This window comes from Rhinopithecus bieti, unplaced genomic scaffold, assembly GCF_001698545.2.
Source record: "Rhinopithecus bieti isolate Rb0 unplaced genomic scaffold, ASM169854v2 scaffold_18644, whole genome shotgun sequence".
NCBI classification, from domain to species: domain Eukaryota; kingdom Metazoa; phylum Chordata; class Mammalia; order Primates; family Cercopithecidae; genus Rhinopithecus; species Rhinopithecus bieti.
In genome coordinates this window covers 661,612-675,791 of record NW_016809656.1, presented here as the reverse complement: position 1 = coordinate 675,791, position 14,180 = coordinate 661,612, and the positions used below count along the sequence as shown (strand labels likewise).

Genomic DNA, 14,180 nt, shown 5'->3' with positions numbered 1-14,180 from the left:
TAAAACACAATACTGTGTTTATATTACATGACAAAGTGAATGGGTATGTCAGGAAATATTCCCTTTCATTTCCGTTTTAGAAAGATACTTACTCCCACATTTGTAGATCCTAATATTAAGCCTCATTTTTTACTTAAGTCAATTCCCTTGGCAATGAAGTCTAAATTTTATGAAAAAATCAATATGCGTAAGTAAACAATCTTATTTTCTTCAAAATAATAGTAGTAAGTAGTAGGGCAATACTGTGCAGAAAACCTTCTTGCTGCTAATATAAATTATTTAACTGGGAAACCTCACACACATGGCTTAAGGAGAAGCAGAGTGTAAATAATTGAAGAGATGCTGAAAAAATTGATGGAGCCATAGTTTTGTGCTACCATGGGGTTGGTCTTTTTAAAATAGTCTCCCATTGACTCTCTCCAGAATTAATCCTGGTGATTGAGTAGATGTTGTTTGAGGTAAATAGTTTGGTGTTCTTCAGAACAGGCTTCAAACAATGATCCAAAATCTTCCCTTAGAACTTACTCACTTTCAGGAGATGGTTAAATGAGTTTTGGCATAAAGCAATGGCAGGTCTGAATATACTTGGGTCCATAACGCTAAGAAAAATTGGCACCTGGCATTGATGGTTAGCCGTGCTTCCATAAATAGTTCTGCTGATGCCAAATAAAGGACAACTGTAGCCTCAAATTTGTTATCATAAACTGTGAAAATTCACTAAAAGTGTTCTACATGAATTTAGCTCCAGTATTTTGGTGATAATTAGTTTATAATTAGATAGGTTTCAATTAAGCAAATTATCCCACATTCTAACATGCTGTCTTGCTAAACTTGCCAGAAATGTTGTCTGCCCATTTGTTTTCTTTTCTTTGTTTTGCATCCATGCAATTTTATTAAATTGATACATGAGACCCATTAGATATAGGACAGACAGGACTGATTTCCCCCCAAAATATCCATCTATTAAAGAAAAATAAATTGGAATATCTCCTGGCACATTTGTTAGTCATTCTATAGAAAAAGGTTCCAATCCTGTCCATCCAGTTACCAGGCAAACAGACTTGAGAGGCTGTGTTTATCATCAAAATCAAAAGATGATAGTGAAGTTAGATAGAAAATGTTCAACTCAAGCAACATAATAAACAATGAGAAGTAACTATACCTAGTTTGGATATATAAAGTCCTGCATCGCCCTGCCACATATTAGCATTTACATCCAGTCTAATTATTTCCTCTTGGTTCATTATATTAAATAGGACTCTCCATTTCAAGTGACAAAAATGTACTGGCTTAATGAAAAGCGGGACTTGATTGCCTCGGGTAACTGAAAAGTCAAAGGGGTAGTGTGAGGGCCAAATCCAGGCTCTCCAATGATGTCTTTAGTAACATCTCAGTCTCAGTTCTGTTTTCTTCTCTCTTGGGTTTGCCTTCAGTATTCTCATATATTTGCAAGAGTTTATGTCTCTGGTAAAAATGGCAATTTTCAGTAAACTAACATCTGTATATACCCTATTCTGGAATCTGAATATTAATAGTAACTTGAGAAAAACTCAAGCATGCTGACGGGAGTCAGTTTCACTTTAAATTATTATGACCTATTCCTTGCCTATCTCTCCAACTTCCTCTTGTGCGTTTTGGTATGTGTCCCAGGCATATAAAAGTACATATAAACTCCTGAAGATGTTGTGCTAGTTGTATCTTTGTAGTATTTGTGATGTTTCCTCAAGCTATAGTGTCCAATATCTACTCACCATGTTGGTGACTTGCAGATTTCTTTGAATCATTCCAGATTTAGTTTAAGAATCACCTTCTTTATAACCTTCGTATGATTTTTTCTGTGGAGATTACCACTCTCCCCCTCTTGTCCTGTGACCTTCACGTATACCTCCATTCTAGCACCAGTGTCTCTCTATTACAACTAAGGTCTGCATCTCTATCTCTCTCACTAAAGAAACGCTATGAGGAAATCACACTTTAGTTTTCTTCATCTCCCCAAGCTCTATATCACAGTGCTTAGCAAATGGTATTTTGTTTTGAATGAATAATCAGTTGGTGAATGAGAATTTCCTCAAGAAATTATTTAGATGTTTTCTAAATAATTCTGTTTTAAAATCAAGTTCATTTTCTTTAAATATTTTTTCTATGAAAAATAGACTCCAAATAAATCTAAGTTTATACAGTTCATACAACTTATGAAATGTGTGATCCCTAATGATTATCAATTTCATTACAAAGCTCTTTATCTCAAACCACAGTAACTGTTATATTAAGAAGCTATAACCTCAAGTGCCTAGATATGCTCACCAATGTGCAAATATCCACTATTAATATGGCACATGGTGAATAGTATTTAAAATTGAACATCATTGGTTCCAGGTCAGTGATCCAGGGAAGTTGTGAAATTTGTATGGAAATCCTATTTTACACTGGATCTTAAAAAACTTTTTAAAGGATGAAAGATATATGCATGAAGATATAAATATTCTTTGAGAAAAATGTTCTCAAGACCTATCTCAACTTCCAGTAACAATATGAAATACAGACAATTACAAATTACATCTTTGACATTTAGGATGTTGACCATAGTTTCAGGTGTTTAAATGTCTCAGTCATTTTCTTTGTTCTTTGAAATTTGTCACATGAAGCCTACCTGTGGTAAGGCATCTTGACCATTCATTAATGAACACAAGAATCTCTTTTTTTTAAAAAAGTCAGAAAATATTTCATTATGCTGCACTATTTGCCTCTGCTTCTGCTGCTCCATCAAGTTGTACCAAACTCACATTTTCCAATTATCCCTGTGTCATTTGGCATTTTTACCTGACAAGTAAATTGAGGTCATCAGGAAGAGTGAATCTCAAAATCTTTGGTGTTTCACTGTAGTCACAGTTTGATGTACTGAATTGTATTGTTTCTGGAGAAGTGGCAGAGGAGTAGAAGAAGGCACAGCTGTGAAATCACTTTCTGGGGAAAAAAAAAAAAGTATGATCCCTGCTAAGGGTCTCTGCTTCAACAGAAATGATCCAGGAGGTTTGTGTCCATCCAGCTGAGAAATCAGTAACCAGCTTACTTGAATGGAAAAGACAATCTCTTGCTATTCTCTTTTATTTCTAATCTTATAGCTACTTTTCCTTTGGGTAGAGAGCATCAAATATTGAATGAATGTAAAAGAAAGATGTTAGTATAATACTGTGTTGACTATATTTACTTTTTTTCAAAGCCTAGGTAGGCATACTTAGGAAAAAAAAATGACCCACATTATTTTCTATTAATCTATTTCTGAATAAATTATTATTTCTAATCTTATCTTTTCCTTTGAGTAGATAGCATCAAATAGTGAATAAATGTAAAAGAAATATATCAGTATAATACTTTGTTGACTATTTTTACTTTTTTTCAAAGCCTAGGCAGGGATATCTAGGAAAAAGAAATTGACCCACATTATTTTCTATTAATTTACCTCTGTAGATACTGATTTACAAAATACAAATATGAAAGGGAATGTAATGTAAAATTACAACATGTTTAAGCATTTTGACACACACATCAAATAAGTAAACTGTTCTTTAGCCAAGGGCATTTTATCTTTATATTTAGAATGTCATTTTTATCTCTTCTTCACAAACAATACACATGTATTAATACCTATACTATGTATGGCTTATGCTAATCCCTTGTTATATAGAAAGTTGAACCTTATTAGTCTGCCCTTAAGAGGCTTGTAGTGAGATGAGTCAAAAAACTGAAATTCTCAGGAAATAAGTCATTTTGGTAATTTAAGTTTTTGGCCAGGGTTTAATCTTAAAAGTATTATTTTTATAACTTTGTAATAGTTTGGAGGCAAACATTTTTTAATCATGCATTCCCAAACTCTTGTCCTTTCAAATAAAACATATTGGACTTATCTCAGTATTTTCTAATTAATATCGAATGGTCATATTAATGTATTATTGAGTTATAAAACATAATGAATTATTTGATGCTCCTTGAATTTTGTAGGGCTATTTGATCCTAAACTCCTGGCTCTTGACTGGTATACATTTTGGAATCTTGTGTCAGATTTTCAGTTTTTCCACCTCTTCCATCAGTCTGACTAGCAGTGTGCAATTCTGTTCAGCTGTCTCTCTGTACATGCCTCCCCAACCTATCTTCTAATCTGTTGCCTGCTACACTATTTTATGAACTTGAAAATCAACAAATATGTATGAAGTAAAACTGTGAGGTGTCAAAGCTGTTTTATAGTATGTGGACCTCAGTCATATCTTTCTAGAGAATCTTTTTTGTTTTTGCCTTGCTTTCTATTGTTCAACTGAATCACATAATTGAGCCTGCTCTCTAGCTGATTTCAAATACATGTGATAATATGGGTACCTGAACTAAGAAAATACAGTGGGAGTTGGAGAGAATGAGAAAGAATCTAAGAAATACTTTAAAATTATAAGGGGAAGGACTGATCAACTTGGAAGGTGAAGGAGAGAACTGGATGAGGGCTGAGTCCAAGTTTTCTTGCCTCAACATCTCTGAGAATGGGATACATGGGAAAGGGATGATTTTACCCTGTAGGCAATGGGAAATGTTCTCAGTATTTTAAAATATTATTGTGAAGAATAATTATCTGTCCATATAATATGGATGGATTTTGAAGAGATACTGTGTAAAGGCAACCTAATAGCAAATAGTAAAACTAGTCTACTCCTGCAGGGCTGAAGCCTGACGGTAGGCTGTGTCACTGGTAATAAAGGCAAGATGAAAAACTTGACTCTGGACTTGGAGCTGTAGGAAAATACAAAATCAAGGATAACCCTATGCTTTCAAGTCCATGTGACCAAAATGATAACAGTATCATCCACAAAGTCACAAGTGTATGTTCATCTAGAAGATGTGTTTCCTTAGCTTTCATTTGTATCTCATACTCTTCTGTCTGCATGAGAATGTGGTGTTGAGAATGTGCAGATTAATTAATCTCCATTGTGTTGCTAAATTCTCAAAAAGTTAAGCCAATTCTGATTTCTATACATGACCTGAGAGGAGAATTTTCCTGTATTGGTTGTCCATAAACTTTAAAATTAATTTACTGGGTATCATAAATTCAGGGCTTTGTTGAGATTTGTGCTGTGCTTAAAGAAATCATTCTGGTGAAATGATGAAGACGATTTATTTCACTGAGCAGCATTTTTTGTGAGATGCTTTATTTAAAATTCATGTTAACTACTGTCTTCAATAACTTTAAAAAGATATTCATAAGGGAAAAGAGTTAACTTTAGAAATCTATCCCACAGAATATGACACAGAATACAAATAACAGATTTTACTTTGAAATGTAAATATAAACTAGAATAATCTTGATTACAGGGAGACAAAATCATATGCCTCCACAGAAGAAAATTCCTTGGTTAAAAATAGCCAAATTGCCTTTCTCTCACACTTTCCTAAAGATATGAAATCTCTTTTTTAAGTATTTAGATTCCAAGTCAAGCATTTCACTTTTTTTTTCTTTAGATGGAAACAAACCACACTTAATAATGTCACCACAACTTATGCCAAGCGCTGTTGCTTAGTCACAATTTCCCAATTCTTTCTGCATAATTGCTTCTTCTTAAGGAAGTATACTTTTCCCCAAATGATAGAATGAAATACACCATTTTAATATACTTATCTTTGTCCAAGAATACAACCCCGCAATTAAACAAAGGATCGTTTCCAATCAGCCAGTCACATATAAATTTTATTTTACACTATGGATTTCAGTGTGGTTCTTTTTAGGGACAAGTTTGCTTTCAACAGATGCTACTTATGTGGTAAATTCTACATTTTTCTCCTACAAAACTAATGAGAAATAAGCTTCTGCTCAGGATTGAAAAAAATGAATGGATAATGCTATAGACAAGTTTTCATAAGAGACATTTATAGCTATGCTGTATTTTCGTGGAATCCATTTGGTAGATAATTTCATGGTTTGCTTATTTGTTTATTTAAGTGTCTATTTAAATAAATCAAATTAATGAGATCTCTATCCAAGGAGGTGATCATCCTGTTTCTCCTCTTACTTCTTCCAACACATTACATTTTCCCAAATTCCCTGTCAGCTCACTCACTGCCAGAGGCTGCTTATTCTTTTCCAACACTGTTCAGTTTCCCTTTTGTAACAATAATTACTTTTGTAATTTGTTGTTCAGTGTCTGTCTTCCCCACTGAACTGAAAATCCATGAGCACAGTAACTGTGTTTTGTTCATCATTGTATACCCTGTGTCTATGTTAGTGCCTAGCATATACTAGTTGCTCAATAAATATTAATTGAATGAACTAATAAATTCTCAACCTTAGACTCATATTTCTGAGTTTTAATCCACTCAACTTGGTAAAATGTAGCAGTCTGAATTCCCTAGTAGCTTCTACCTCCCAGAAAGCATTGTCTCCAAGCACACAGATTAATTGGATTTTTCTGATTAGTGTTGGGTACACTCTCTTCACATATATTGTATAGCTACACTGATGGTAAATCTTCCTCACATATCAAGGGAAGGGTGGGAATGTGGATTACTCCTGACCTTTTCTTATCAGAACCATCCAGTGCAAATAATTATTCAACCCATTTACTCAAAGGAATATTTGCTACCACATAGATTGGACACTGTATTGGTTTCCTACGACTGTTTCAACAAATTATCACTAAGTCAGTGGCTTAAAATAATATATCACAGCTCTGAAGACCAAAAGCATACTCCCTCCAGAGGTTCTAAGAGAGACTTCTTCCTTTTCTCTCCTTCCTTCTGGTGTCTTCATTCTTTGGCTTGTGGGTTGCATACCTCCGGTCTCTGCCTTTGTCTTTACATGTGTCTTTACATGGCCTTCTCCTCTTTGGCTTCTCCACTTTTGTCTCTTATAAGGACACTTGTCATTGGATTTGGGACCACCTGATTAATCCAGGATAATCAAGATTCTTAATTACGCCTGCAAATTCCTTTTTGGAGGGGAGGGGGAAAGGCTGTCACCATTCACCCCACTATGGATATCATAGTGAATATAGTTTCTGCTCTCACTGAATTTGAAATCAAATGGGAAAGATGGATTATAAAATGTAATTTCAATAAAATGTGATGGTTTTATTGGTAGAAATAGTTTAAGGGTCTTAGGGAACATCTGTCTGGGGACCTACCCAAATCTAAACAACCAGAAAAAAAAAAGCTTTCCAAATGATGAGATATTCATGAAGGAGTGATTAGAATTTAACTAGATATTAAGAGTTTGGCTTATTCAAGGAACTGGAAGAAATTCAGTATGCTTGGAGAATATAAGATGTATCTGAAGACATATGCTAGAGCCATTTATAGACAGCTTTGATAACAAAGTTAAGGGCCTTGTAGTTTATCCTGAGATGAGGTCAGAGCTCTGTGACGGACCGACACTAATATGGTAAAAGACAAAAATTAACCCCATCAGGACCAAGCTCCTGAACGTTTTTATTTCCATATGGCAAATCTTGTTCTTTCCACTATTTGGTTGCAGCCTGCATGGGTAACACAATATCATAGTACAATTGCTCTGAAAGATTGTGACAAGAATATTACATTCAACATTATCATTTTACAGACATGAAACCAAATCCAAGCAAGGCTATGATTGTTCTAGGGTAACCAAAACAGCTAGATCTAGTTAGTTCTTCTGTTAGTAAAAATGGTGGTTTAAAGTACTGGCAATTGCTTGGGCTTGGAGAACGACAAATAGAACCTGGATTGCCGGCTTTCCCTTGACAAGATATGTAACCTTGAGAAAGTAAAATAACTGTTAAAACTAGGAATGATAATAGTGCCTACCTATCAAGACCATTGTGAAGATAATTTTGATAATGAATTGACGCTCATAGTTTCCTATTAAATAAATAATGACTGTTGTTCTTGTTGAAGATGATAATGTTGATGAGGTTTTTATCATCATCCCAGCCTCACAATCTGTAGCATTTTACTCCCAGTATAATAGTGTTTCATTAAATACTCTTATTTTCCAATAAGAGTATTTAACATATTTTATTCTCCACAGAGAAGTGTGTATGGTTCCTAAGTTTAAGAAGCAATTATGCAGGAATATGCATTTTTCAAAGGGTCATAACTTAAGATTGTTATCCAATTAAAATTTTAATTAAAACAAAGTTTATAAATGTAATAACAAGTGTGCAAAATGAGACATATTTGTAGAATTAGCAGTTTAGTCAGTAATGATGTATGTCAGACAACATCATTTTTTATAACAAAGTAATCTGACTTTCAAAGGCACCCAATTACTAAATCTTCCTCTCAATTTTGGACTCAACAAATTATAGCTACCTAACTACTATGAAACTATATGCCCCTGATTCAAAATTCTTGAATTATACTATATATTTTACAGATACAACAGTTTTTAAGTAAATAATGTTTTTTGGGTAAATGCCATCTGCTTTATCTTCAAAAGATAATGTTTTCTAGAACAACTATTTCTTACATTTTGTTATTCAATAACTTTCAGTGAGAATATGTGACATTTTAGAGCACAACATTAATTCCCATGATATCAGTGCTATTTTGAAGATTAGGAAATTCAGTGAAGACCTAATAAAAAACCTTCAGTACATTATTTATTGGATAAGATGCAACTACTTAACTTGTCTCTGCACAGATTATGAGCAAAAACTTAACATTGTAGTAGATTGCTTGAAAATGTCTTGATTAAATCAGTGACTAAATTCTAAGATTTAATAAATTTACTGAAAACTGAACATAAATGACTTTTGTTTTTATTAACATTTAGACTTTTTTAAAAGTCTCTAAAATGCTATGACTGGTTTCTTACTGACTTGACAGTACTGTTTAAGGTTAGACATTCTGTTGTAGATATGTCATTTTTATGAGAATGCTATTACTCTGGATATGAATTTGCACATAGTATACTGGATACTTAATTCTCAGAAAAAGATCTACTTCTGTGGAAGCTGTAAAATACTCAAGTTTAATAAATTATTATGTTAGAGACTTCTGCAGTTTGCTTCTCAGTTATATACCTTATTTGATTCAATTTTCTCTAATAACTGATGAGATTAATAGATTTTCTTTATTTTCAGTAGTCAAAATAAAAAACAAGTTTAATTTAAGTTAAGGAACATTAAGAGACTGACTGATTTGGTTTTCTAGAATATTGATGGTTAACTGAATTATTACTACAAGTTATAGTAAAAAAAAAAAAAAATGGAGAAATGAGACAAAAACCTGAAAGACTGAATTCTGGTCCTAGTTCTATGTGGGGTTCAGCAATTTCTTCAATTTTTTCTGTGCTTCTGTTTTCTTACCTCTATTATTAAGCAATTGCCTATTCCACTCATTAAAATTTTGATTAAAACATTATGAATAAAAAAAATTAGAAGTGCTAATAAATTAATTGAAATGATAGATGTTAAAAGATTCCTGGAAGATTAGTAAAACATGCAGCTCATGTGGTTTTAAGAGACAGTTTTATCAATGAAAGAAGGAACATGTTGCTACCATATATAATCTGGTCTTTTCTTCGAAAAGGAAGCTTTTAAATATCATTTTCCAGTTATTGCTGATTAAACATCTAGGCACCCACTATGCATATCCTCGTGCTGTGGAGGTGGAATTCCACAATTTTAGTGTGTGGATTAAGCTCTATGAAGTATAAAGAACATCATTCTTAAAAGGAATTATACAGTAGTCTTTCTACTTTGTGAAAACAGATATCAAAACAGTCTATAAAGCCTGGTCTGTTGGCCAAAGTGTTAAGAGGAAATACGGTGAGCAGTTACATAAAACAGAATTCTTTAGCCCATCTGCTGATTTAGTTTTATAGCACATAATCTTAAAATAAGGGCTACTAAGAATTCATCTACTTTATTGACCCTTTTTGATGAAAGAGGAGAGGTTTATGTTGTGGATTATGGCCCCAACTCTTCAGCCCTTAGTCAAAACTCATTTATTTTGGGTTTGCTTCATATGTGTCAAATACTGAAATAAAGGCCAAATATACTGGGCTTGGCATCCGTTATTGTATTTTCTAGTATAAATTAGATTGTAAAATGGTTTTAATAGTGAAATGTCACCCAGGGAAATTTTAATATTGTATCTCTGTTTCAGCTTCTGACATGGCAGCAGAACAAGGACAGATTCTTGTGATAGCCACCGCCGCTGTTGGTGGATTCACTCTCCTCGTCATCCTGACTTTATTCTTCTTGATCACTGGGAGGTAACTGAAACACACCAGACTATTTCCAAGATGAATAACCACTCTTTTTATACACTGCGTATTCAAATGCTTTTAGATATAACGAAGCACACCTGAGGTCGAGAGGGATCCCAGAAGAATCCACTCTGACAGTGAACCATCATTAGTTCTCTGTGTCAACATGTCCCTGAATATGGAAAGATGCAAAGATGACTAAAGCTGTTTGAAAGCTAGGAATGATGAATTTATACTCAATAAGTTACTCTGTGTTTTTCCTTTTCTATAATCAAATTACACCATAAAATTAATTTTATTAAAAAATATTTTAATGGAAAGCCAGAACAATTTATATAAAACTCTTTATAAACCTGGTGTTATAGAAATATAATATTTTATCAATTAAATATTGAAACTGTCTCTGTTATAAATGTATTAATTGGTTTTTTAAATCCAATATTTCTATACTTCAAAGTAATATGAATAAAAAAATAAACTAACAGTAAATTTAACATAACAAAAATCCTAAATTTGAATCCTGACTAGCTGGTCAAAGTGATTCACCCATCAGAACCTTAGTTTTCTATTTTTACACAGGTTTGATACAAAAGTATATTAAAACCATTGAATGACTTTTAAATAAATAGTATGAACACCATAAGCCAGGTGCTGATAATACAGAGATGTGAATGCAGATAATATATATAACATTATATGAAATAATAAATGTTATTTCTTATTTAATCAATGGTATTTGGCCTAGACTTTTGTCAGAAATCACAATATTTTATTCTCAGATCATTCTAACAAGAAGATAAAATGTTATATCTAGATATCAATAGGGGCACAAAAGAATACCTCAACAGATTTTTTTATAATCTGAAACACACATCTACTGCAATATTCCACTATCAAGACTTAAAACTGCAAAAAGAATGTCAGCCAAACAGTACACACCCATGCTGACTCCAGCTAAAGTACACCAACCCTGCCAGAAAACATTGGTACCTCAGAAAGAGCAGAAATAATAAATGGCTACCTTCAGTGAACCGAAAACACTATTTGTTTTTAAAACCACTTAGGGACCAATATTTTATTCAAATTTAATCTACTTAAAATTACAGAGGATATACACATATGAAAAAATTGTCTACAATTTTGATAGCACACCAAAAAGTATAGAACTTGGCAGGTACTTTGCATGTATCAAGTGTAGGTCCTTGACAAATATACAACTGCTCTTCAGTAAGAGAGTATTAGATTTAGCTGTCACAAACCTCCTTTTATAGAATTTACCAAGGAAAAAAAGCAGCATGAATATTCTAATGTGGTTGAGTTAAAAATGATGACTTATTTGTGAAATTAATGGAAAGAAGGCACATTACAACTATGTTTACTTAAGTTTTTCATGCATATAAACAGATATAGTAATGGTCTTAGAATTAAGACAGAGTATTTGGAGGTCTTTAGTTTTGGGGGGTGATTAGCTGATTGAATAATGCTAGCTATAGTAACAAGGAAAAAACAGACATGAAAGAATGCAGGAAATAATGATAAATTCATCGTAATAAAAGTACTAATTTGGGCATAACATGTTGCCACCATCAGGCACTGTTGTCCAGCATTCTCTTAGGACCCTTTTCCTTTATTTTTAGGGCTAACCTCTGACAGCTGTCTGCCATCATCAGAGCTTTGATAATGCTCATCTTCTATAGAGTACAGAAAACAAATTTTGGAGTCTCTAAACCAATTAACCATTAGGTTGAAGATTAAATGTTCAGCACTGCAGCTTATCAAACATGGCCTACAAATGCTTGAATCACTAGCCAGAGTAAAGTGGTTATAAAAAATAAAACCCCTAAACAGCCTGGTGGAGGTCTAAGTTTTCTGAAAAAGATTAAAGTTATTCCCATACTATTTTGGACTCTCTGGCAAAGAGAGGGTTTACAAGACAGTTATGGTTAGGGAAAGAGAAAGAGAGAGGAAGGAGGGAAGGGAAAAGAAGGGGAGGGGAGAGGAGAAAAAGAGAAGGACAGAGAGAGACAGAGAGAGAGACAGAGAGAAAGTTTCAGTGAGGGTTAACGGTGCAAGTTTAAAAAAGAAAGGGAAAAAGAAAATAAAATTATTTTGTTGTATGTAAAGTCACAATGACAATTTGGTTAAGAAAATCAAATTGCCAGTACTTTAGAATTGCTATGTGTTTAGCAAACTTTATTAGGAAAATGCTAAATAGAAGAATAAACATTACTGTATGTTCCTTAACCTCTATAACATTAATGCTGCCAATGCATTTTGAACTGGGGTCACTGATACTTTATAATACTCTAATTATCATGAAGTTACATACCATTTAAAGACAATCTGCTTTGGAGCCCAGAAAGTTTATTTAGTTATTCAAGTACAATGGCGTTCCATTGTACTTAAAGGAGATCTTAACTCCAAAGATACAAATTATATCATGTAACTATACTGTGGAAAATTAAGTATGATGTTTGATTTTGATTCAGAAATATTTTTGTTTTCCATTTTCAAAGTTTCTTTGATGGAGGGAGTAATTTCTTAAATGTGATTTTATTTAACATCAGTATTATATTATTTACAATAGAAAAAATCTTCTGTACGTTTAAAAGAAATTTAATGATGATTCACTATATTACAAAATTGAATACAGTTATATGCATCAAGAACATAAGTTAAGGCCTTATTTTTTCATAGAATATTTTGGTAAACAATGATTTAAATAGCACATACACATGTGGCAAAGCATTTCATTAAGGCATCAGAAAATATTTCCTTAACACATAAATATGACGAACACAAAAGAAAACATTTCAATCTTTGCAGGCTAAATAAGTGTTGCCTAATAAACTTGAGAGTTGGGCTCAAATATTATCTTTATTTGGGATTCCTGGAGCAGAATAGAAATACCACTTAAAAGGAGAATTAAATGATGAAGAAAAAATTGTGCTAAATTATTTTCAGCTTTCAGCTTATATGTTTGCCAATTTATATTTCATCAGAAATTGCTTTAACATTCCATGCATTGAAGAGAACAATTTCAATTATATAAAATAGAAAAAAAAATATTTTGAAGTATCGCTTAAGCACTTTGGTAGGGGGGCACTCATTGAAAAATATTCTATGAAAACTGTAAGACATTTCTGAATACTCAACTTTCCATAGAATTTGAGGCAAAATTCCCAGTGAAAGATTGAATTATGTAACACAGATATACTTTGTTTAGCCAGTACAAATTTGATAAACCATCAAATCATACGGATGTTGAAGAATTTACTCATATTGAAGAACTCTTGGGAGCATGATCCACAGGGAGACTAGAACATGCCTCTACAAAATTCCAAATATTAAAAAATAAAACTACTGAACCATCCTGCTGTTTAGCAATGAAAATGGAAGACAGTTGTATACATTTCTGAGATACTGACTCAAAATACTTTTTTTATTTTGACTTTTAATTTTTTTTTTTACCAACTCTAGCTATTAGTAGTCATATAAGGGATGGTTATGGCAGATTATTAAATATTTTCTAAGACTCCTATCTTGCAAATCCATCTACTTGACAGTATTTTATTCTAGGACTAGTTTCAATGTACATAAAAATCCTTATATAGAATATTTTCACATTATAAAGATATTTTAAAAGTGGTCTTTATGACAAGAACTTTGTTCATAGATTATATGTATTTTAATTGGTTTTGCTTTGTATCCAGCATACTTCTTAAAACAAGTTTCTTTTTATTTTTTTAAAAGATGTCAATGGTACATAAAAGCCAAGATGAAGTCAGAAGAGAAGAGAAGAAACCACTTACAGAATGGGCATTGTAAGTAGTGCAGTGACTTTCTTTCATTATTTTGTACTGTTCCAGCACTTCAGGAGTTCATTCAAACTGTATCTATTGAGTTGAGAAACAAAAGAAAAAAAATCTCTTCCAACCTTTCAGCATTCAGAATT

At 32.8% G+C, this 14,180-nt stretch overlaps 1 protein-coding gene across 3 annotated transcripts in view; it reads left to right on the top strand.

Moving 5' to 3' along the window:
- The window catches only part of EPHA6 (EPH receptor A6), a 960,105-nt gene that overhangs the window by 678,809 nt on the left and 267,116 nt on the right, over nucleotides 1-14,180 (top strand). Inside the window, exons 3-5 of one of the 3 annotated variants that reach the window (XM_017889956.1) lie at nucleotides 1,257-1,320; nucleotides 10,123-10,231; nucleotides 13,979-14,049. In XM_017889956.1, the coding sequence (XP_017745445.1) occupies nucleotides 1,257-1,320; nucleotides 10,123-10,231; nucleotides 13,979-14,049 (244 nt within the window). Of the gene's footprint in view, nucleotides 1-1,256; nucleotides 1,321-10,122; nucleotides 10,232-13,978; nucleotides 14,050-14,180 lie in introns of those variants that run through there. The other 2 variants (XM_017889955.1, XM_017889953.1) reach the window with 2 other exon arrangements.